Source organism: Pleurodeles waltl, chromosome 10 (assembly GCF_031143425.1).
Source record: "Pleurodeles waltl isolate 20211129_DDA chromosome 10, aPleWal1.hap1.20221129, whole genome shotgun sequence".
In the NCBI taxonomy this organism is placed as follows: Eukaryota; Metazoa; Chordata; class Amphibia; order Caudata; family Salamandridae; genus Pleurodeles; species Pleurodeles waltl.
In genome coordinates this window covers 228,700,450-228,726,592 of record NC_090449.1, presented here as the reverse complement: position 1 = coordinate 228,726,592, position 26,143 = coordinate 228,700,450, and the positions used below count along the sequence as shown (strand labels likewise).

The window sequence follows — 26,143 nt, the reverse complement described above, 5'->3', positions numbered from 1 at the left end:
ATTATTATGTCTGCTCACTAATGAAGGAGCATGTTTGCCACCACATGATATGTACATGTTAGCCGTGCTATATCGGATGCAGTATCATCATGTCTGAGTGGCTTTACTTCCTATGTAATCTTAAACATTGTTTTTGTCTTTGGAATTGTTGGTCAGTGCACAGATTTTGAGCACATTTCTTCCTTCCATGCCTTACAGGTGGACCAGCACCCTACACTGTGGGCGAGGTGGCTTCATTCCAGGACCCCAACAACTCTAGTGAGTGTTGATATGCCTGTTATGTGTTGTGTTTGCTGGTGATGTGTGATGGACTCCTGTGTGTTGAACAAATAGCAAGGTGTGATGCGCTGGCCCATCATTTGTCTTGTTCCATGAGTGGGAATTCATTAACTCAGCTTTTTGGAGTTTGCCAATGCTTATCCTATTGTCTTATCTAGGGATTCTAGGTCATTCCTGTAGGCCCCGCAATGTAAATTGGGTTGAGTCATGCAGATAACACTGTTATCAACAAGAGTTGCACAACTTGCAGATCATGTGCCCCTAGATTTCCATCCCGTACACTGACATTTGTAGCCCTGACATTGGCGGAGGATGTGCAGCATGATTGTTAGCTGATAACTGGAAGAACTCTGATGCCAAAATCATGCCAGTTGTTACCCATCTTGTAGGGTATGGATGTGCTATGTGTGATACTACCTTTGTGGGCTGGCCTGCCATGTACTTCCTCAGGGACATTCAATGATCTGTATGATGATAGGAGCTGTTACAAGTACAGTAGATGTACTGTCTAATTTACTTCTTGTGCCATTTCACACAATGGAATTCCTAATGTAAGTTTTTTTCTTTGTCTTCACAGCTGCTAACATGACACCCATCAAGGTTCGTGAATTCCAGAGGCGGGCAATGCGTTACCAGCATATCCTGCTGGTAGAGTCGGGTTACAGAAGGATGGCCCAAAGATCCAGGACCGATCGTGCCTCCTGAGCCTGGACGGGCTTCCCACAGGGTGGCCCTACTTTGCCCACCACAGCCACCAGCAGCACGACCACCACTACCACCCAGGTGGCACCACCCACAGCTGGGACCGTTGTACCAACAACAACTGCAAGTGCTCCAGGCCCTAACAGTGGACCACCTTCAGGGCAGCCCACAGGCATTGACAATACACGCCCACACACGTCCACAGTTGGTACCCAGACGGCCCCAGCTGCAACAATTGACCCTGCTGATTTTTTGGACATGCAGCGCAAAATGGACCGTGTCCTCTGGAAAATGAGTCACCTGCAGCGGGATGTTCGCCATATCAACAGGCGTGTGCAGTCCATTAAGTGGACCCTCCGGAGGGCCAACCTCTAGACTTTGTTGAAGGACATGATTCCCTCCCCTCCCTCCTCTTTCCTTATACGTATACTTAGTGGGCTTAGGGGGCTTAGTGTTAGGTTAGTTTAGTTAGTGTTAGTGGGTGGGGGGGTCCTGATTATTTCAATTTTTTCTTTTTGAGTGTGTGGGTTTGGGTTTTTGTGTGTTTAAAAAAAATAGATATATATAAAATATAAAAACAAAAATACAAAAAAATATATATTTGTTTATGATAGTATAGTATGTGTTTAGGTTAGTATCTGTTGTCCTCCATGTGTCCCGTCTCAAAAGGGGGTTGGGGGTTGATGTTTAGAACATTTCGTTACATGTGATAAGTAAGTTTAGCTTAGGTTAGTTAGGGAGAGTTGTGGGTAATGAGTAGTTAGGGTAGATTAGGGTAGGCAAGAGTTTTCCCCAAGTTGCCTCTTCTGTTATTACCGTTTAATAAATATGTAGTGAACCCTTTACAGTATGTGTAAAATGCTTGTTGATCAGGGCCTTGGCATAAGTGTACATGAATTCTGTTCTATTACATTTGTGTCCTATGCTACGAACAAATCCCAACTGAGCTGTAAGATTGGCAGCTACCCCAGAACTACCTTGCAAAGATTTGACCATTCATTGCAATCACCAATCACAGTTACTATGGATCCCAACGTGTTCTTTTCATTACGTATGTTTTCAAAGTCACAAACCATGCTTCCAGATTTGGTATTGGAGGCACTGTGTTATGTCTGAATGCAGTGTGATGTTCAAGGAAACCCTTATTATCTGAGTGGTAGTAAGCACTTTTGTAGCATAGTGTTCATGATTCACATAGATCATTTGTGACACTGTTCAGCGTGATTACTTATTTGGATGTAAACTCTGACACCTCCCTTCATGCAGTTTGTTGAATGTTTGCTTACATTTGTGGGCACTGTTAAATGTGTTAGTATTGCATGGTGGCAACATTTTGCTGCCACTATTTGATGGCTTAGATATCCCTTGAGGAAGCATTATTCTGTTCAACACAGCATTATGGTGTATGGTGTCTCTTTTCATCAGATATTACCCTCAGGAAGGGCAGAGTATGGTGCAATCCAGGCCACTGTGCATAGTTATCAGACTACATAATTTCAGGACAGTTGTATTGACAAGTTATGTAATTTGGCAGGAGGCTAAATTCAGTGATCTACTGCACGGTTGTTGTGTCACATTACACAGGGACAAAGTGGTTGTGGAAGTGCTATTTATTGAAACGTGCTGTAGTACTATATGTACATTGTTCATTATTGTGAGTCCACTATAGTGACATCTTCCATTGTGATCCTACACAAGTGCTAAAGGACAATTCATTGGACATGCTGGGGTGATGTGTCAGACAGTGCAGAGGGACAGGATTTGCCAATGAGTAAGTGAAAGACAATCACTGGGCAGGCTGACAAGATTTACAGTGGTTTCCAGAACAGTCATTGAGTACAGTTGTTGTAAGACTGGAATGTTACAAAGCACAGGACCTTGGTAATAGTTGGCCATGTGGCAGGGACTAGTGCTTCCGGGTACTTTTCCGTGTGAAGGTGATCTGATCCACATCTTCTTCTTCTGATGTGTGTGCTGCCTCCTCTGTCCTTGGTGGTGGTGGTTGTGAAGGGGCAACACACACCTCAGTGTTAGAAGACGTGGAGTCAGACATCCCGGTCGCTGCTACCTGTGGGGGTCCTAAGGGCAGTACTGCTGCAAGAAGGATCTGCTGGTTCTTCAGAATAGCAGCCACATCACGATGGTAGGCAGCCAGGTCGGCCCTGAGGGGGTCATGATTGCATTTGTGCATGCAGTGGAAGGTTTGGGGTGCGAGGTGTTGTTGCAACTCCCTTACTGCAGTGGTGAATTCCTTTACAGTTTGTTGTAGTCCTTGCAGGATGGATGTTAGCGCCTGCAAGGCTGCTGCCTGATCTGCAGATGACATCATGCACGAACGCAACCCCTCTAGGCTGGCTGCCATAGTTTGCATCCCCACCCGCACCTCATTGGCCAGCTCCCGCTGTACTCCGACTACAGTTCTCTCAAAGCTGGTGCCTGTGTCATCTGAGTCCTCAGCTGTATTGGAGCTGGCAGGTCTTACAATTGGGGTTGTGGGTGGGTCCTCTGTGATGGATGCTTGTTCTGTGCTCCTCCTTGTGACTGAAGGTGGGGTCTGGAGGGTTCTAAGGACATCTTGGAGGGTCTGGTGGCTGATGTTTGTCAGCTCGTCATCCATGTCATCAGGGTAGTCCTGGACAGGCATATCCACAGGAGATCCATCGTCCTCTGCAATGAAATAGGGTACAATTAGTGTGTCTGTGTTGTGGCATTGGTGATGTGACATGCCTGCCTTGTGATGATTTCACATTGTGATCTTGTTTCCTGTTCATTGCTCCAGTCTTTCAGATGGACATTCTCCCAGGTCAATGCCCCACCTGCATGTCACATGTATTGTGGTAAGTTATTAGAGTTGTCGGCATCATCTCCTCTAGTGTTGTTTTAGGCCAAATAGTGATTGGCCACCTTATTGTCCTACTCAAGCCTCCGTCTACATCCATTCTAATGGTGTGGCCTTTCACTGGCTGTGGGTGTTCTGATGGCTCTAGCAGCACACTTAACAATCTGGACCTGCCCCAGTCTCTGATCTTTCACATCCACTTATAAGTAGTTGAAATGTAGCGTATCCTATGCATAGCATTGTTATGGGACAATATGGATGTTAGCATTGGTTATGTGTACTCCTGATGTTGGGGAATGTGTGGTACATTGGATTGCCCTGATAGTCGTAGCAGTGTCCTATTTCCTCCTCTGACTGTGCAGGTGTATTTCTGTGACCAGTTACATGTGCCCCCCCTCCCAATGCTGTTGTCTGAGCACTATGACATTTGAGATGTTGCATTGTGACCCAGGCACAGGATGGACCCTGACATATGCAGCATGGGTATGACATTAGTGCTGTGTACCTCCTAATGTCGATGACATTGGCTATTGTTTGCGGCAACTATGGGCATTCACATTTGACAGGACTGGAACATTTGTCTTGTTTCAGGGGATTGTTGACGTTGTCATCCTGAATCTTCTAATTTGGGTGTGTCTGATCCATGGGGACGTTCCTGTCATTAACCACTTGACCAGCACACACAGCGGAGGTGGTAGTGGCAACTGTTGTCACTGTTACATTCCAGTTGCCGGTATGGCTAGAGGTTGTTAATTGGGCCCTAGTTAATGTAGGGATTATAGTGGCTGACGTGTGACGGAATGTCAGTTTGACGTTGTGCCCTTCCCTCCTGGCGTGCCTTTACCTTTGCTACATCGTTGGCATGGCAGCATGCCCCCATGGGACTGTTGTTGGTGTTGTGTTCTGGTGTGCCCCAACTTCTCTCTGTACAGGCCATGCCCCCATGCCGTACCCCTTTACCCATGCCACTTCATGTATATCATGGCTTCCATGCATTTTGTGGTCGGTATCACCCCCCAGTTTACAGTTAACTTTTGTGCATTTTTGTCCCCCATGCGACTTACCCTGTATGTGCGTTGTCTCGTGGTAGTCTGCGCTGTCCTGTCCTTGAATCCCTGTGACGATCTCCTCAGGGATGACGGCTGCGACCATCTCCTCCATGTGGTCCAGGGCCTCCTGGTTTGCTGGACTCCCACCTCCAGTCTGCAGTGCTACCTTCCTGTTCCTGGCCATCTTTTCCTTTGTCCTGCGCTTGCAGCCATGCCAGCGTTTCTTGCACTCGATGACTGTTCTGCGTACTTCTGCCACACTGTTAATCTTGTCAACAATTTGTTGCCATATTGCCTCTCTCCTACTGATTGGCAACTTTGAGGTGACAAACAGTTGGTGCTGGTGTTCCGTTACCTCTTTAACCAGGATTTCCTGTTCCTCTGCACTGAAGCGACACTTTCTTTTCTTCTTCAAACTGTCCTGGGTCTTCTGTGGGTCCTCCTGGCTGGTTCCTGGTCTGTTGGCGCAGTTTTGCATCAAAAACTATAAATATGGGCCTAAATGTGCAATTGCAGCACAATGCTCATGTGGATTTGTCTAGAGAGGTATATGTTGGTGTACGTTTGTAACACAGGGCACGCATGTGCATACACGTATGTTGGCATGTGTTTGTGTGTGTTTACTTACCTTACCTGGGAATATTAAATTAATTCTTTATGTATATTGATGGGTGAGACAAGTGCATTCAGAAGAGTTGGGCCTATTCATCCTCTAATAGATAAACAGGTTAAGTAAGAATGCATTCACCTATAATGTCTATATATTAAATTATGTTACAAATTTCTCATGTTAATCATTTGTATTATTTGTATATGAAAATATAAACAATTCTTTTGGTTTTGAAGCAACAATAACATTTACATTTATTAAACAAAAGGTTTTTTGCAATGGAGTGGACAGCAAACAGGTGTTTCATCCTGTTTTAGCATGCAAGACTAAGGCTTTTTCAAGGTTTAAATAATTGTCAACACTTGGGGGGTCATTCCTACCCTGGCGGTCATGGACCGCCAGGGCAGGGGACGGAGGAAGCACCGCCAACAGGCTGACGGTGCTTCAGGGGCCATTCTGACCGCGGCGGTAAAGCCGCGGTCAGAAATTGGAAACCAGCAGTTTCCCGCCGGGGTTCCCCTGCCCCAGGGAATCCTCCACGGCGGCGCTGCAAGCAGCGCCGCCATGGGGATTCCGACCCCCTTCCCGCCATCCTGTTTCTGGCGGTTTTCACCGCCAGAAACAGGATGGCGGGAACAGGTGTTGTGGGGCCCCTGGGGGCCCCTGCAGTGCCCATGCCACTGGCATGGGCACTGCAGGGGCCCCCTAACAGGGCCCCATTAAGATTTTCAGTGTCTGCAAAGCAGACACTGAAAATCGCGACGGGTGCAACTGCACCCGTCGCACACCAGCAACTCCGCCGGCTCCATTCGGAGTCGGCTTCATCGTTGCTGGGGCTTTCCCGCTGGGCGGGCGGGCGGCCTTTTGGCGGTCGCCCGCCAGCCCAGCGGGAAAGTCAAAATGACCGCCGCGGTCTTTTGACCGCGGTACGGTCTTCTGGCGGTTCCCGCCAGGCGGGCGGCTTCCGCCGCCCGCGGGAGTCAGAATGACCCCCTTGGTCTTGACAATAGTATTTTTCTCATATTGGCCCACATTGTGCCTGAAAGAGTGTCAGGATAATACTAGTCCTTCTGTTCCATAAATCACCAAATGTTTTCCATCTTTCAAATGTACTTTAAAGTAATAATGATCTGGAATTTGCCTTCCCAAGTAATGGCAGCTTTTTTATGGAGAATTTCTCTCAGTGAAGTCTTTTGTCAGAGGGTATAACATCAGTCCAGTGCATTTCCCAGACAGTCAGTCTTAATGTACTCAGTGCATGGGATACTCTGTCTTAAGTGTGCTTGGTTTTTAGGGCATTTTATTTGATATATTTGCCTTAAACCGTCAGCCTCGTGGATACGTGAGCCAGCTAATAAACTATGTTGAAGCTTTTTAGATGCATATGGAGCTCTAAGCAATTCAAGAAGCAGTACAAAAGATTCAACACTAGTTTGTCTGCACTAAAATTGAGGATTTGCAGCTGCGGAGCTCCCACTGTCTAGGTGACTCCTAGGCTGTTCCCACTATACATGTTCAATACATCTTTAATACTGATATAAGTATGGCATGCTAATCTTTTCTCTATGTTGGCACCTTATATTTCTAGTGTAATTTTGAGACATGCAGTGCATAATCATTTACATATATTTTCATGGAAAAATGCAAATTTTTCATTTTTATTTTACTTTATTAACTTAAGACATAAACAGGCAGCATCAATATCTCCGAGTTACAAGGGACAAAAAAATCAGTTTGTCCAACATTATGTATTGTCATTGGTTTTCTACTGAGGTCCAGTCAGGGTATTCAGGGTCGTCGGCCTATGTATTGACATACCAATGGGGTCTCGTTTAGCTGCTGATGAGTGAATGTCAGAACTGTCTGACTGGGCTTTGTCCAGGTAGGAGCGTAAAGGTGCTCCTATGTCATTTGGCAGGTAGCATGGTGGCATATAACTCAGTGTTGGTGTTGCCAGCCACCACGTACTGCAGCCATGCTTCCTTTGTGGAAAGCAGACCTGTCATCCAATGGAGAGCAGTGTCTCTTTTGGCTGTCAATAGTAGTAGTGCCACTAACCGTTGAACAGGTTTTGGCAGTTTGGCTACAAAGCACATCACCATGATGTCTGGGGTGGTGAGGATCCTATAACCAACGATATGTGCAATCTCAGCCAGCACCTCCATTCTGAAAGTGGCAGGTGACCAATATTCCCTTGCCAGATCAAGAAAATTGTCATACAGCTGATGTCAGTGGGAGCATGTGTGCAGTCTAGTGAGGTCTAGTCAGTGTAATTTTATGGAGGTGTAATAGAGTCTGGAAGAACTTAAAGTGTAGATGTTTGTGCTTATAATTTATGGAAATTGCTACCATCTGAGTGCAGCAGTACGTCCATTTACAAGGATCCCATCACTCTTACAGATCTGCCTCCTATTGTTTGATGCTTGGGCCGTGGCCTGGTGGGCATACCATCAATGTAAGGTTGTAGAAGCGTGAAATTTAAAATTGTATATGTGTGAAACCCACCTGTGCATGAGGAGCAAGTCAATGAGATGTGTGAGCCCATCCAGAAACTCTGGGGGATAGGCCTTGAATGTGTGTTGGAGTCTGTAATAGATGAAGTTGTCCAGTGTATTTGTAGATGCAGAGCCAGTTTTTTAAAAGGATGTGTGATGGAATAGGTTTCCCAGTTTCCGTATGTTGTGTTTTCTGTGTGATATTATGACCAATGCCTCTTGCGTTAAAGGGAAAGCCGTAGTGTATATAAGTCCATTTTGTAAAAAGATGTGTTTGTAAGTTGCTCAGGGGTACATTTTCCAATTTCTTCACAGTGAGGTAGTGGGGATTGAAGATGATAGCATTAGATCACAAAGAATGCTTGGGCAGCTAGGTAATATAATTTGGGGCCAGGTACTGCTAGACTCCCTGTGCCAGGGCTGCTATCAATAAGTACCAGCATATTCTGGGTTGACTCTTGGTCCAGTTGAGCCACCTAGCCCAGAGCATGGAAAAGAACGCACATGAACAGGGTATTGGTACGTTCCAGAACATGTACAAAAGCAAGGCATGATGACCATTTTGAATAATTCCACTCAGGCTGTAATAGAGGTAGTTTGATTCAGTGATCTATTTATGTGTGTAAGTGAGACATTGCTGGACCGCAGTTGTGCATGATGACTTCCCTGTCTCTGTGTATCTTTACGTCGAAGTAACAGATCAAATCTTCATGCCACTGGAGTGGATATTCAGAAGCAATTTGTTGTGAGTGGGTAGATCTCAGTTTCACCCCAGTTTATTTGTATGCCAGAGTAACCACAGAATTGTATAAGGGTGCGAAAAACCGGGATAGGTTCCCTTCTAGGTGCTTAAGAGCTAACATGATGTTGTCTGCATATAGTGAGACTATTGAGCGGCAACTTGTTAATATCACTTGCCTGTGTGTGTGGTGTTTTCAAAGCTTGCAGACAAGCGACTCCATTGCTTTAGCAAAGAGGAGCATAGGTATGGAGCTTTATTGTCTTGTGAGTCTGGTCATTGAGAGATGGTGCAAAAGATTCCTTGTAATCAGAACACTTGCAGTGTTGGAAACAAATACAGCAGCGAGTGTGTAAGAGTGCAGTCTCATTTGTCGCAACACTGTGTGCCTAAATGGGCACTCCACTGATTCAAATGCCTTCTCATCATTTAGAAATATGCCGATGTCTGGGAGGTCAAGGTTCACGTGGTACATCAGAGCGAATAACAAGCATATGTTATGAGCAATGGACTGAGCTGGTATGAATCCTTCTGGTCAGGGAGGACCAGGCCCTTGGTGGCTCATGTAAGCGGGAGGCTATGAGCCAGGCCAATATTTTACTGTCTACATTGAGGAGAGATGATGGCCAGTAGGATCCAACATAGAAGGGATCCTTATTGGGTTTCAGTAGTGTGATTAGGTTGGCCTCCCATAATTCTGGGTTTAAGCACTGTTTATTGAGAGCTTTGTTAAAGACTCTGGGGAGTTGTGACCCTAGAGTCTCTATGAAAGTCTACACAGTATAGCTGTCTGAGCATAGGGTCTTACCGGATGTAAGGCTTTTAGTTGTCTCTGCTATTTCTTCTAGGGATAATGATGCATTAAGTGGCTGTTTTTCATCAGCAGTCAGCAAGCCAAAGTGATATCATCAAGGTAATCCACTATTTAAGTGCCCTCCTATTGTACTGTTGAAGTGTATAAGTGTTCATAATAAGTATAAAGACCTCCGCTATATGTAGTGTAGTGTTCTAGTAGGTCACATGTGTGTCACATATAGTTTGGATTGTATTATTTTTCATGAAGGCTCTTTGCACCTACACTACGGCTCTACCTGGTAGTTCTCCCCCCCATTGCATGGGACCTGTGTGTCACTCACCATTAAATTAGGCTCCTTTTCCACAATCTCCCTAACTGACATGAGGGTATTGTGCAGCTCATGGTCCAGCTTACCAGGTGAGTTCTGCCATTGGCGGGCCTCAAGATGCTGAAGTTTGTCCTCGAGGTGTGTGAGTTGGTTATGGATCGACATCACTATGCCTGCCTAAACTAATATACAGACTCCCCTAATGACTAGTTTAAAGGCCTTCCATACTGTCTCGTGGGAATCCACAGATTTGAAGTTCAGACAGAAATAATCTTGGATTGCCTCAAACCCCTCAAAGGCCAAGTCCAGCAGTGCTCTGGTGAGGAATCACTAGGGTCTGTAATGCCATGCGACAATGGAGAAGGAGATGAACAATCTCACCAGTGCATGATCTGAAAGAGCATGCAGTAGATAAGTTTGGTCTGTGACCCATCCCACTTTGTCAGTAGAGCACCACCAGAAGTCTATTTGTGAGTGAGAGTCATGGATCATTGAATAATATGAATACGCTTGTCCAATCCATATATGGCATGCTAGGTGTCCTGTAGATTTAATAGCTCCAGTTTTTAGTGCAATGTCTCTGTCATTACCCTGAAGGAGGAGGGTACATGTCATGGATTTGTCAATGATTAAATTGTAGTCGCCCCCCCACCAGAGGAGCTAACTGCCCATGTGTTTGAGGCAGATTTCGGTGACCTCACTTAACATTGTGTTATCATCTGTGTTAGGGCCATACACATTCACAATTAGAACTAGATTATCTGACAGTGAACCTTGGACCACTATATATTGTCCCTGTGGGTCATGGTAGGTGGTGTTATGCTTGTAGTCGATAGTCCCTTGGATCAATATGGCGGCTTCTTGTGAGTTGGAGTTGTAAGATGCTAGGTAGCAGTGTCCCCGCTTTCTATGGGACCTATTCACATTGCTATCACAGAGGTGTGTTAGGGTGCGGATCTTCAAAGTCATTAGTGTTTAAGTGGTGGCTCCGCTGCTCCGCTGTGAATCAGTGCTATAGTGTGTGCCAGGAATAGTGGGAATGGTGCAAAAAAGAATGAGTGGGTATGGTAATGTTGCACTATGTCATGTGTGACATAATATAAATGAGATGCTGTATGAACAATAACAAACAGAAGTGAATGGCTAGGACTACCCAAAATACAAACCTCCACTCACCCATCACTCAGCATAAAATACAGGTGCCCAGTCCACAATGACCATCCAACTCATCAGCGAGTATTCCCTCAGTACCTAAGCATGTACCCATTGTCAAAAGGGGGTTATTACTCACAGGTGAGTGGTTCTCATCCTCCAGCAAGACGAATGATATAACATTGGTTGATAGGATGAGACCTACCCTGTTTGTTGAAGACCATCAAACATTAAGCAATGCAGGATATAGATTGCACCATCCTGATCAATTTTGAGAACTTGTTAATTGAGTGCTGGTTCAGTCATTGTCACTAAAGGTGTCTTGGCCATGCCCCAAGGAAGAAGTTACAGAGTTGGACCCTCCTGTTCAGGCACTCGTCCAGATAGGTCAGTGGCACTTGCCAAATGCCAGAGCCACCCCAGTGTCTATGATGAGCAGTGGTTTATCCCCTGTAAGGACACAATTTAAAAGGGTAAAACATACCATATTTAGCTATTGATTGATATAGCAGTCTCTGGATCGCAAAGAAACCTTCGTCTGGTGTACTTCACAATTATTGTAAAAACAGAAAAGATTGACATGTCTGTGCCCTGATAGAACAGGGGCCACCGTTCCTATATAAGACGTAAAGCCACATCACTTTCACAGTAGTGCAGCAGGCATGCTATTATGGATCGTGGGGGCATGCCAGGGGCTGGCCTTTGGGTAAACTACACTCTACCATAAACATTTCACAAACGTTGTCACTGCCAAGTAGTTCCAGCAACAGGTTTTCCACAAAAAATTCCAGGATTCACAAAGGATTCAGCCAGCCCACCAATTCTGACATTGGTTTGTTGTGATCAGGTCTTCAAGTCTTCATTTTTGTTTACTGCAGTAAGTAGTTTATGTTCAACTGCTTGAAGTTTGTTCAAGTGGTCAACAACAATGCTTTCCACCTACAACCAACCGCTTGGCATGTCTTTCAAGTCGCTTGGTGAGGCTGTCTAATGACTAAGGGGGTCATTCTGACTTTGGCGGGCGGCGGAGGCCGCCCGCCAAAGTCCCGCCATCAGAATACCGATGCGCGGTCAAAAGACCGCCGCGGTAATTCTGAGTTTCCCGCTGGGCTGGCGGGCGACCGCCACAAGGCTGCCCGCCAGCCCAGCGGGAAACCCCCTTCCATGAGGATGCCGGCTCCGAATGGAGCCGTCGGAGTGGAAGGGGTGCGACGGGTGCAGTTGCACCCGTTGCGATTTTCAGTGTCTGCTTGGCAGACACTGAAAATCTTGGTGGGGCCCTGTTAGGGGGCCCCTGCAGTGCCCATGCCATTGGCATGGGCACTGCAGGGGCCCCCAGGGGCCCCACGACACCCGTTACCTCCAGCCAGGTTCTGGCGGTCAAAACCGCCAGAACCAGGCTGGCGGTAAGGGGGTCGGAATCCCCATGGCGGCGCTGCCTGCAGCGCCGCCATGGAGGATTCCCTAGGGCAGCGGGAAACCGGCGGGACACCGCCGGTTTCCCGTTTCTGACCGCGGCTGTACCGCCGCGGTCAGAATGCCCATGGATGCACCGCCAGCCTGTTGGGGTGCATCCGCGGTCCCCGGCCCTGGCGGTAGTCAACCGCCAGGGTCAGAATGACCGCCTTAGTGACAGAGTCCAATTTCCCATCAATGTTGGCAAGATTAGCTTGTAATTCTAGCAGGAGCAATGTAATACCCTCCTCAGACTCTGAAGGTGTCTCGTCTTGTGGAGCCATAGTGACCTAGTGAGCCCTCAGAGCCTTGCACTGTTTGAATGGAAGCTTACTCAGGCGCTGATTAGATTTGCCCATAGTTGCAGCCAGTGCAGTTCCGAGCAGCAAGGTCAGCATAAGTAAGAGGTAAGATGAGGAAGATTTGCCAATGCCCTAAGGGCCTCAGAGTGCTATGTTTCCGAAGCAGTGCAACAGGGTCCAGTGGAAAGGGAGATTCTGGTGCAAAAAGAGGAGAAAAGAAAAAAAGAGGGAGGCAGCATGGGGCTGGAGGGGACATAGCAAAAGGAATGGAAATAATCAAGGTCTCACTTCAGTCCCTGCAGAGGTAGTTACTAGAAGTCCTTCCCTGTGTCCTGAATGTGCACTACCTCTGGAAGTGAGACTGCACCAGCAAGGTCTCAGGGTAAAAGATTCAGCATCCTAAGGCGGTTATTCTGACCCTGGCGGTTGACTACCGCCAGGGCCTGGGACCGCGGATGCACCGCCAACAGGCTGGCGGTGCATCCATGGGCATTCTGACCGCAGCGGTACAGCCGCGGTCAGAAACGGGAAACCGGCGGTGTCCCGCCGGTTTCCCGCTGCCCTAGGGAATCCTCCATGGCGGCGCTGCCTGCAGCGCCGCCATGGGGATTCCGACCCCCTTACCGCCAGCCTGGTTCTGGCGGTTTTGGCCGCCAGAACCTGGCTGGCGGTAACGGGTGTCGTGGGGCCCCCTAACAGGGCCCCTCCAAGATTTTCAGTGTCTGCCAAGCAGACACTGAAAATCGCGACGGGTGCAACTGCACCAGTCGCACCCCTTCCACTCCGCCGGCTCCATTCGGAGCCGGCATCCTCATGGAAGGGGGTTTCCCGCTGGGCTGGCGGGCGGCCTTCTGGCGGTCGCCCGCCAGCCCAGCGGGAAACTCAGAATTACCGCAGCGGTCTTTTGACCGCGCAGCGGTATCCTGACGGCGGGACTTTGGCGGGCGGCCTCCGCCACCCGCCAAAGACAGAATGACCCCCTAAATGTCAGCTCACCACCCCGGAGATTAAGACAAAGGTTCTAGAGCGATTGCGAGGCTTATGAAGAGCAGCTGAGTCTTTAGGACTCCGAGTGTCTTACCGCCCACAAAGGCCCAGCACCTGTACGTCTGTCCTGGCCAGCCGCCATGCTTGTTCAGGCCAGGACCCCTGTTGTGGGGCAGCAGGAGTCCAGTGCTCACTACAAGCGGGCTGTTCACACCCTCACAGCAGCCCTCATTCCACTTGGATGCATGGGGTCTAGGCAAGTCTGCACAATCCCACAGCCCCAGCAGACCATGCAGCACCCGGCATACTCACCAGGGCCCCGGCCGGTCCCCAGCTGGACAGGATGGGTTAATGGGATCCCCACTGCTCAGAGAAGTGATAAATGGATAGCTGCCATCAGTTAACGGATGTGATGAGGATGCTTAGCGTCATTTTGTCTCTGTGGGTGTCAGAACACTGCAGTTAGGTGGCCAACTTTGATCGCAGCCAGCCATACCCACCCCCCATGTTCATTTTAATCAGAGTTTTTGAAATTAACAATCCTTAGACTAAACTGTAAACACAGTTCAAAATAAATGGCAAATACAACCCTAGGAGAAAAATTGATTTCTCCTACTTATATATGTTGTCTTTTTGTAAGAAACACAATTTTTATCTTTGTAGAAGAGTCAACTGTTGATGTATCATGAAAGAAAAGACATGTGAACATTATTATGCTTGTTTCAAATATTTTAATTGCAGCAATAAATGTGGGTGCTATTCTAAACTTTTGGACTCAAACCGTAAAATTATACCATAATAGTGAGCGTGATATGGAGAAACCAAATGTGTGTGCAGCGAGGTCTCACCAGGCATGTTCACTCCGTGTGTTGCAGTACCTAAACTGTCTCCATTCTGTCACCTACCCCCACCCAAAACTTGCCCTTGTGAATGTGTTTTGTATAATCTTACATTTTGTTTTATGAATTGTTTATGGCATGGAATTATATGTTTATTAAAAAAACGTTGCTCCTAGAAATCATGAAAATGTCTGTCCAGAAAAAAATTGCGCTGCTGTATTACAAGATATATTTTTCCAACAGAATTAACAATCAAAATGAAGACAAAGAAGGTGACTCAGATAATGCAGCCAGTGAGCCTCCTCCGACACCTCACGATAGCTCCCCTGACCAAAGACGATCATCTTCAGATACATCAAGGTCCACCTATAGTCTAACAAGGCGTATTTCAAGTAAGACAGACATTCAAAATTATTATCCATAGACACTTTTCATGCACTAAAAATGGCATGAAATTCTGCACTCTGAAGTAATTGAAAGGCTACGCATAGAGCTCTTCAAAACTACACATAGAGCTCTTAAAACATCCAAATAAATACATAAACTGTGAATTGACTTTGCAAGTGATTTTTTGAGTAATCTTTGAAGGTGAGAGTCACCTCACTTAATACACCTTGTAACGTATGCAAACTAATGTATATTCTTTATATTCAATGCAAACTCTTACTATAATTTTGAATGTTTTCAAATGGAAATCAATGCACTTTCTCTTATAAGGGGGGGTGTCCAAAGTAAGCCTGTACAAAGGGATCTCTTAAATGTATTGGAAGTCAATTTGGCAATATGACATTGGCAAGGTGTTCTTATTTGTGTTTCAATGGGACTGCTGAAGAATTCCACTTCTTATGTTCTAGGCAGCACTACGTATCCGAATTCTGAAGATTATATATGTTTCAAGATTTAATTCTCTGAAAGAACTGAGGCTGATGCATGCAGAAATTGTCAATATAATCCTGGATTATAATCTCTATACATTTCCATACCTGTAGAATTTAGGGCCTGATTTAGAGTATGGTAGAGGTGTTACTCAATCACAACGTTGACAGATATCCTGTCTTCTTAAACATAAATCCCATAGGATATAATGGGGTTTATATTTTGAATATTTTGGCTGACGGGATATCCATCAGTGTTGTGACGGAGTAACCCTTCTGCAAACTCTAAATTGGGCCCTTAGTGTTTAAAACTTCTGCAGTCCTTATATGTTTTCGTTTGTATAATAATCTCACTGAGTTTAAGGGAGTGTATTGATTCTGTGACTAGTTTTATAGAGCACATATTGTTTCAAATTTAATCAACTAAACTCATCTCTCTTACAAATATGAAAAGGAATCAGTGATACTAAAGTGATTTAGGAAAACAGTTAATAGGAGGGGGACACATTTAGTCAGATATTTAAGCTTAAAAAGTATACAAATAAGGCAATCATACCATATCATACAGACACTGTTAGTAGTATGTAAATGAATTGAGCATGGCTTAATATATGTTGAAAGAGGTGGATACTGTTTGCCCCACAAGGTAAATTTGTATGTATGCACTGCATATTACATATTATAAACCATAAGTCTTTATATGCAGGTTAGGGAATGTTTTAGGGATTGATATATAAAAGCAGTGAGAGCCAGGGATGAGCATTCGAATTACTCCTGAACTCAAGGGGTCAGTGGAGCTTTGTGTTTCTTAGCAATGACGAATGGGGTGTTTTTTGTAGAGATAACATTCATTTCTCATCCATTCTAGAGTAAAGGAAGGAGCATGGTTTGTGGGGAGATTGTGCTCCAGCCACCTTGCTTATAGGATGAGAAAGCTTGCACTCTAGTATTTCCCTTGTTACACCTCTAGTCCTCAAACCTGGCTGGCAATGTCAACTCTTCTTTTGATGTTGCTTTGGCCTCGTATATGGGATGCATAAAGATTATCACATATGTATCAAAGAAATCAAGCACCAATATGTGACTTGTGGCAAATACATCACCAGATCTCAATCACTTTGAGTAGCAGGGATACTTTAAAAAATCTGACATCTTCTTACTAGCTACTAATTTATCAACTCACTACATTTTGATGGAATAGTTTGGCAGAGAATTGGTATTTGTGTGCAAGTTCTAATTGTAGCATAACATTTTTCTCTCTAATACTTGGAACCTTTTCATTATTTAGGTCTTGAGTCAAGAAGACCAAGTTCTCCTCTTATCGATATCAAGCCTATGGAATTTGGAACAATGGGAGCTAAAAAGGAAATCGTTCAACCATCTGTCCTAAGGAAAACGTATACCCCTGATGACTATTTCAGAAAATTTGAGCCCCGGCTTTACTCTCTTGATTCTAATAGTGATGATGTAGACTCTTTGACTGATGATGAACTTTTAACTAAGTATCAGCTGGGCATGCTTCATTTCAGCACACAATATGACCTTTTGCATAACTATTTAATAGTACGAGTAATTGAAGCCAGAGACCTGCCACCTCCTATTTCATATGATGGGTCAAAGCAAGACATGGCACATTCAAATCCCTATGTGAAGATATGCCTCCTGCCAGATCAGAAGAATTCAAAGCAGACAGGAGTGAAACGAAAAACTCAGAACCCAGTGTTTGAGGAGAGATATACATTTGAAATACAATTTTTGGAAGCCCAAAGAAGAACTCTTCTTTTAACAGTAGTGGATTTTGATAAATTCTCCCGCCACTGTGTCATCGGGAAAGTTTCAATGCCTTTAAATGAGGTGGACCTTGTGAAAGGGGGACATTGGTGGAAATCACTTGTTCCAAGCTCTCAGGTAATACATTTCCGTGCTTTATTTTTGTGGCTGGTTCTTTGACAGAATGTGAAGTCAGTTTTAGGAAATGTAGTATATACTTTATCATTACTTGCCTTTCCCTGTTTCAGCATATTGGTCTCTGTAATACTGATGTATTTTAGAATATTGTAAATCATTAGGATATCATCTGTGGATGCTAAAATAACCAGTGAACTATTGCTGCATGTTTGGTGTTACGTGTGCTCTGGATTACTTGTGCTGTGGGCAGAATTGTTTTCACAAATATATAGACATATTGGTTAGCTTTCCTGTAATATTGATGATCCTCTTGAACTCTTTCTGCAAGGTGACAGACCTGAGATTTTCATTTCAAAACATGCAGTTCTACTTTGCTAGCAAATCATCTTCCAGAACATGAATCACACTCACATGAAACAAACATTATTACCTTACTGGCTTCCTCTAACGTTTCACAAGACCTCCTCTAATCCCTAGTGTTGAAAACCAGATAGATAGGTGTTCATGTAATTTGTTGTATCCTAATATGTCCAAGCCCCGGATTGTCTAAGGGTTGCAAAAGGACGATCTCAAATTGCAGAGCTTGAAGTCTGGGCCTGGCAAGCTGCACCAGTCACCGGTTTCCACCCACAATCCTGAGAGATTTTTGTGAACTCCGTTTTTGTTTTAGCAAATAAAATGCATGTATATTACTTTAAGTAAAAATCTGCCGGTCAAATGCACATATTTAGTAAACATCTTACCATTCCAAACTAAACGACAAATATACTAAATACCGTATCATGAACGCAGGCATTGCTTTATCAAATGGAAAATATTTTAGGGTATACATACTCATAAAACGGCATTAAAGGAATAAAACGCTGGCATCACAACAAAAGCAAACACAAAGAAAGTAATCCAATAGAGTAACAAATATAACGCATCTAAGCACGACAAAAGAAAAAGCTAAAGGTACATATTTTTATTTTATTACGTGTAGAAGGTGGGCTATCGCCAAAGAGTGATTAGTGACATAAAGTACCAACAGGAGATTTGCTTCCCTTGCAGGGTCTAGAATGTTCTAGTATACATTCCCATTCTAATTTCTGTGTCACTGCTGTATTATATATCCTTCAGTCGCACACCAACACCTGCAGGAGTTACTACATGCGAGCTGGCAGTGAACATTACACATTGGCCGAGCCTTGCTTTCTATGATGAAACAAATCTCTTCCCGGCTAAGAGTAGAGAAGTGCCTGCAGTGCACGTTCAGGTGACGTGGCTGCTGTCACCTGAGCCACCACTGTCTCCCGGGCAACTAATGTCCAATTAGCTGTTTTCTTTGAAGCAGCAAATTGACACTTGGCAGACGCCCTGCTCTCTCAGCAAGAGTGTCCAGTGACACAGACATATGTTGTTCTCATCCGCTTTTTGCACTAAAATCTTGATGTATTTTAACTGCACTTATTTATATAGATTAACACATAAACACTACGTGGTGTTGAAAATAAAAGTAAGTAAACAAAATGTGTCCAAATGTACAAGCAATCGTGATATTCGTCATTTAGCTACTACATTTGAAAAAAAGTCCATATTATTACGAGAGTACACGATAGGTTGCTTTGATTTATTTGTTTATACATACTGTACCTAAAAAACAGCAAGCATGGACAGATCGGAAGAATGACTCAGTGAGCTGAACACCTGCAAATGAAACATGCAGTGATTTACAGGTTAAGAGTTGAATACGGGCAAGGCCAACTCAGCAGTCCCTTTTTCGGTGGTTTGTAATTTGAGAACCAGTCAATTGGTTCATAGTAAAACCTATTATTCAGAGTGCTTAGACATGGCAGAAGCACTATATAAAAATACATTATTTTATGTTATGTTAATCATGTGATAAGCGCAGCTGTTAACCCCTTAGCTGCTGGGCCTTTCCCCCCCCCAGTGCTGAGCCCTTTTTTGGCTATTTGGGGTAGTTCGCGCTTAGGGCTTCATAACTTTTTGTCCACATAAGCTAACCACGCCAAATTTGCGTCCTTTTTTTCCAACATCCTAGGGATTCTAATGGTACCCAGAGTTGGTGGTTTCCCCTGGAGGAGACCAAGAAAATAGCCAAAATACAGTGAAAATTTAGTTTTTTCCAAAAAAATGGGAAAAAAGGGCTGCCGAAGAAGGCTTGTGGTTTTTTCCCTGAAAATGCCATCAACAAAGGGTTTCTGGTGCTGAAATCACTATCTTCCCACCTTTCAGGAACGGGCAGACTTGAATCAGAAAACCAAATTTTTCAACACAAATTTGGCATTTTACTGGGACATACCCCATTTCTACTATATTTGGTGCTTTCAGCCTCCTTCCAGTTAGTGACAGGAATGGGTGTGAAACCAATGCTGGATCCCGGAATGCTAAACATTTCTGAAAACTAGACAAAATTCTGAATTCAGCAAGGGGTCATTTGTGTAGATCCTACAAGGTTTTCCTACAGAAAATAACAGCTGAAATAAAAAAATATTGAAATTGAGCTGAAAACAACAGCCATTTTTCTTTATGTTTTACTCTGTAACTTTTTCCTGCGATGTCAGATTTCTGAAAGCAATATACCGTTTTGTCTGCTGGACTCTTCTGGTTGCGGGGATATAAAGGGCTTGTAGGTTCATCAAGAACCCTAGGTACCCAGAGCCAATAAATGAGCTGCACCCTGCAGTTGGTTTTCATTCTATACTGGGTATACAGCAATTCATTTGCTGAAATATGAAGAGTGAAAAAGAGGTATCAAAAAAACCTTTGCATTTCCAAAATGGGATCAAGATAAGGTTTTGAGGAGCAGTGGTTATTTGCACATCGCTGAATTCCGAGGTGCCCATACTAGCATGTGAATTGCAGGGCATTTCTCAAATAGACGTCTTTTTTACACACTCTCTTATATTTGGAAGGAAAAAATGTAGAGAAAGATAAGGGGCAATAACACTTGTTTTGCTATTCTGTGTTTCCCCAAGTCTCCTGATAAAAATGATACCTCACTTGTGTGGGTAGGCCTAGCGCCCGCGACAGGAAACGCCCCAAAGCGCAACGTGGACACATCAAAATTTTTGGAAGAAAACAGAGGTGTTTTTTGAGAAGTGCCTACCTGTAGATTTTGGCCTCTAGCTCAGCCGGCACCTAGGGAAACCTACCAAACCTGTGCATTTCTGAAAACTAGAGACCTAGGGCAATCCAAGGAGGGGTGACTCGCGGGGCTCGGACCAGGTTCTGTTACCCAGAATCCTTTGCAAACCTCAAAAAGTGGCTAAAAAAACAAGTTTTCCTCACATTTCGGTGACAGAAAGTTCTGGAATCTGAGAGGAGCCACAAATTTCCTTCCACCCGGCGTTCCCCCAAGTCTCCCGATAAAAATGATACCTCACTTGTGTGGGTAGGCCTAGCGCCCGCGACAGGAAACGCCCCAAAGCGCAACGTGGACACATCAAAATTTTTGGAAGAAAACAGAGGTGTTTTTTGAGAAGTGCCTACCTGTAGATTTTGGCCTCTAGCTCAGCCGGCACCTAGGGAAACCTACCAAACCTGTGCATTTCTGAAAACTAGAAACCTAGGGCAATCCAAGGAGGGGTGACTCGCGGGGCTCGGACCAGGTTCTGTTACCCAGAATCCTTTGCAAACCTCAAAAAGTGGCTAAAAAAACAAGTTTTCCTCACATTTCGGTGACAGAAAGTTCTGGAATCTGAGAGGAGCCACAAATTTCCTTCCACCCGGCGTTCCCCCAAGTCTCCCGATAAAAATGATACCTCACTTGTGTGGGTAGGCCTAGCGCCCGCGACAGGAAACGCCCCAAAGCGCAACGTGGACACATCAAAATTTTTGGAAGAAAACAGAGGTGTTTTTTGAGAAGTGCCTACCTGTAGATTTTGGCCTCTAGCTCAGCCGGCACCTAGGGAAACCTACCAAACCTGTGCATTTCTGAAAACTAGAAACCTAGGGCAATCCAAGGAGGGGTGACTCGCGGGGCTCGGACCAGGTTCTGTTACCCAGAATCCTTTGCAAACCTCAAAAAGTGGCTAAAAAAACAAGTTTTCCTCACATTTCGGTGACAGAAAGTTCTGGAATCTGAGAGGAGCCACAAATTTCCTTCCACCCGGCGTTCCCCCAAGTCTCCCGATAAAAATGATACCTCACTTGTGTGGGTAGGCCTAGCGCCCGCGACAGGAAACACCCCAAAGCGCAACGTGGACACATCCAAATTTTTGGAAGAAAACAGAGGTGTTTTTTGAGAAGTGCCTACCTGTAGATTTTGGCCTCTAGCTCAGCCGGCACCTAGGGAAACCTACCAAACCTGTGCATTTCTGAAAACTAGAAACCTAGGGCAATCCAAGGAGGGGTGACTCGCGGGGCTCGGACCAGGTTCTGTTACCCAGAATCCTTTGCAAACCTCAAAAAGTGGCCAAAAAACAAGTTTTCCTCACATTTCGGTGACAGAAAGTTCTGGAATCTGAGAGGAGCCACAAATTTTCTTCCACCCAGCGTTCCCCCAAGTCTCCCGATAAAAATGATACCTCACTTGTGTGGGTAGGCCTAGCGCCCGCGACAGGAAACGCCCCAAAGCGCAACGTGGACACATCCAAATTTTTGGAAGAAAACAGAGGTGTTTTTTGAGAGGTGCCTACCTGTAGATTTTGGCCTCTAGCTCAGCCGGCACCTAGGGAAACCTACCAAACCTGTGCATTTCTGAAAACTAGAGACCTAGGGCAATCCAAGGAGGGGTGACTCGCGGGGCTCGGACCAGGTTCTGTTACCCAGAATCCTTTGCAAACCTCAAAAAGTGGCTAAAAAAACAAGTTTTCCTCACATTTCGGTGACAGAAAGTTCTGGAATCTGAGAGGAGCCACAAATTTCCTTCCACCCGGCGTTCCCCCAAGTCTCCCGATAAAAATGATACCTCACTTGTGTGGGTAGGCCTAGCGCCCGCGACAGGAAACGCCCCAAAGCGCAACGTGGACACATCAAAATTTTTTGAAGAAAACAGAGGTGTTTTTTGAGAAGTGCCTACCTGTAGATTTTGGCCTCTAGCTCAGCCGGCACATAGGGAAACCTACCAAACCTGTGCATTTCTGAAAACTAGAGACCTAGGGGAATCCAAGGAGGGGTGACTTGCGGGGCTCGGACCAGGTTCTGTTACCCAGAATCCTTTGCAAACCTCAAAAAGTGGCCAAAAAACAAGTTTTCCTCACATTTCGGTGACAGAAAGTTCTGGAATCTGAGAGGAGCCACAAATTTCCTTCCACCCGGCGTTCCCCTAAGTGTCCCGATAAAAATGATACCTCACTTGTGTGGGTAGGCCTAGCGCCCGCGACAGGAAATGCCCCAAAACAGAACGTGGACACATCAAATTTTTTCAGAGAAAACAGTGCCTACCTGTGGATTTTGGCCTCTAGCTCAGCCGGCACCTGGGGAAACCTAGCAAACCAGCACATTTTTGAAAACTAGAAACCCAGGGGAATCCAAGATGAGGTGACTTGTGGGGCTCGGACCAGGTTCTGTTACCCAGAATCCTTTGCAAACCTCAAAATGTGGCTAAAATACCACGTTTTCCACACATTTCGGTGACAGAAAGTTCTGGAATCTGAGGGGAGCCACAAATTTCCTTCCACCCAGCGTTCCCCCAAGTCTCCCGATAAATATGATACCTCACTTGTGTGGTTAGGCCTGGTGCCTGCGACAGGAATAGATCACACAACGGTCAATGTTGGTCCTTACGTGAGGCAGCTGTTGACCCTGGGGTGATTCATTCCTGACACAGGCACTAGGTGTAGGCACTCAAGTGGGGTAGTGTTTTTATCAGGACAGGTGAGGAGTCCCTGGGTGGTAGGAATGTTGTGGATCCCAGCATATTCCTGTAGTTTGTGTGACAGAAATGCGAGAAAAATAGAGTTTTTTTTCAACATTTCAGCTTTGCAGGGTATTCTGGGTAAGAAAACTTTGGGGAATCCACACAAGTCACACCTCTGTGGACTCCCCCGAATGTCTAGTTTCCAGAAATGTTTGGGTTTAGTGTGTTTCTCTATATGGCCGCCGAATCCAGGACCAAAAACACAGGTGCCTGCCTTACAAAACCAGTTTGTTTTGCCATAGACAATTTTGATGTCTCCACAATATGATTTGGGTGGTGGAATTTGGGGCTGAACTAAATTGGTGAGCTCCCAAGAGAGCACTCTCTCTCTGCTTGCCGCCGCATTCACCTGCTCTCTGGGTTGGCCTAACCCACTATTACCCAGTTGCACGAACAGCTTGCGAAGGGACAGCAGGACTGTCCTCATCACCTCCCTCATAATGTACTGGAAGAGGAGTTTTCGAATGGGACTCCTCTGACTGAAAAATCACTCCCAGAGTCTGCGCCATTGTCCTATCCCTCAGATGCTGTCTCAGTATCTGATGTCTCAGTCTCTGATCCTATGTCAGAGCGGTCCTCTATAACCCAAGTGCAGGCAGCAGTCATCCATCAAGATGCCATCTCTGCTATTGGCTAAACTGTTGCTCTAAAACACTAGCCTACGTAGACAGTCACAAAATCGATGGTGTGTGTGAGATACGTGCAACAGTAGAGGCCACCTTACCTGCGCTTCTTCCCTCAATCAGCACGTACTTTCAAGACACTCAAAAAACACCTTGTCACATACCATTCGTCACAGTCTTTAGCACCTCCTGCGCCCAGTCCAACAATCATTATTGGTGCTCCCACTCCCTCCTCCTCGGATTCCCTCATTACCACCCAGAAAAAGTGCCCTTCATCTCTCCATAGACTTTACTAATGTACTCAGCTATTTACATAAAATACAGATGTGCTCTTTGCAGTAGGCATATAAACCTTCTGCGCTTCTTTATGGCACTAAAACTGCCACTAGACAAGTCGGACCCTTTTCCCCCCAGGGAAACCACACACATATTGACAAAAGTGATGTATATATGACAGCCAACCACCTGAAACTCAACTCAAGCAAAACTGAAATAATCCTCTTTGGCCCTCACCAAAAAAACCTGGGACCCCCCCATGGTGGCCCACCACGCTAGGCCCTGCACCCACCCCCGCCAACTACGCACGCAACCTCAGCATCATCCTAGACTCCTCCCTCTCTATGACCCAACAAATCAACGCTCTTACCTCCTCATGCTTCAACAAACTCCGTATACTGAAAAACATTCAAATGGATCCCCACAGAGACCAGAAAAACTGTCACTCACGCACTCATCAGCAGCAGGCTTGATTACAGAAACGCCCTCTACGCCGGCACCACTCTAAAACTCAAGTGCAAACTACACGCATCCAGAACTCAGCAGCACGACTCATCCTCGACCTCCACCGACACGAACACATCTCTCCCCACCTCAAATCCCTCCACTGGCTCCCCATTGACAAAAGGATCACCTTCAAGATCCTCATCCTCACACACAAATCACTCCACAACACAGGCCCTGCCTACCTCAACGAGAGTCACCTTCCACACCCCCACACGAAACGTCCGTTCAGCTGACCTCTCTCTTGCCTCTGACCCCCGCATCAAACACACCCCCACCGGGGGCAGATCCTTCTCCTACATTGCACCCAAAACATGGAACGCACTCACAACCCACATTCGCAAGACCCAAAAACTACTTCTTTTCAGGAAGGGCCTCAAAACCTGGCTTTTTGAACAGTGAATCTCCTAGCCCCTTTCCCTCCCCCCCGTCCCCCCCCCAGCGCCTTGAGACCCTCACAGGTGAGTAGCGCGCTTTATAAATCTCTTTGATACAGATCTACCTATATATATATATATATATAAATATATATCTACATAGATATATCTATAGATATATCCATGTACCTAGATATATCTATCTACATAGATATATATATATAGATATATACATATATTTTTTTTTTGTTGTTGTATGGTTTCCTTGGGGGCCAAAATGGCCCCCAGGGAAACCCTACAACATCTAAAAAAAAAATTGCCCCCACAGGGGGTCACCCTGCCCACGGGCGACCCCCTGTCATTTCATTTTTTTTTTTTGTATTTTTTTTTTTGAAAAAAAAAAAATCCCCAGGGGGCACCTACCTTTTTTTTTTTTAAAGAAAATTATGGCGGGGGTGGCCCGTTTTCCGGGGGGGGCCGCCCCCCAAAAGTGAAATCCCTGGTGTCTAGTGGGGTTTCCTGGCCCCCGATCGCAGCTGTGCTGCGATCGGGGGCCAGGAAACCGTTTCAGAAGGCCTCATAAGAAAGGGGAGACTCTCCCCTTTCTTACGAGGCCTTCTGAAACTGTTTCTGGCCCCCGATCGCAGCACAGCTACGATCGGGGGCCAGAAACAGTTTCAGAAGGCCTCGTAAGAAAGGGGAGAGTCTCCCCTTTCTTACGAGGCCTTTTCAAAATGTTTCCTGACCCCCCCGATCGCAGCTGTGCTGCGATCGGGGGAGCCAGGAAACCTGAAAGTGTTTCCTGGCCCCCGATCGCAGCACAGCTGCGACCGGGGGCCAGGAAACACTTTCAGGAAGGCCTCGTAAGAAAGGGGAGTGTCTCCCCTTTCTTACGAGGCCTTCCCGAATGTGAAAAAGGCCGTTTTCCTCATGAAAGCAGGAAGCGGCCGCAAGGCTGCTTCCTGCTTTCATGGGGAAAACACCTTTGCAACGTCAGCGCGCCTCGCGGCGCGCTGACGTCACAAAGGGGCGGGTGGGGGGCGGGGGGAGACACGGTAGCTTCCGTGTCTCCCGGGGGGAAAAAAAAATAAAAAATAAATCCTCGGGTGCGACGCACCCGAGGATTTATTAATGCCCTTCCTGGT

The 26,143-nt window shown here is 45.7% G+C and overlaps 1 protein-coding gene across 1 annotated transcript in view; it reads left to right on the top strand.

Moving 5' to 3' along the window:
* SYT17 (synaptotagmin 17) overlaps positions 1–26,143 on the top strand; it is an 816,561-nt gene that overhangs the window by 343,126 nt on the left and 447,292 nt on the right. The window contains exons 4-5 of the mRNA XM_069210227.1: positions 14,816–14,964; positions 16,736–17,355. Of these exons, the coding sequence (XP_069066328.1) occupies positions 14,816–14,964; positions 16,736–17,355 (769 nt within the window). The remainder of the gene's footprint in view (positions 1–14,815; positions 14,965–16,735; positions 17,356–26,143) is intronic.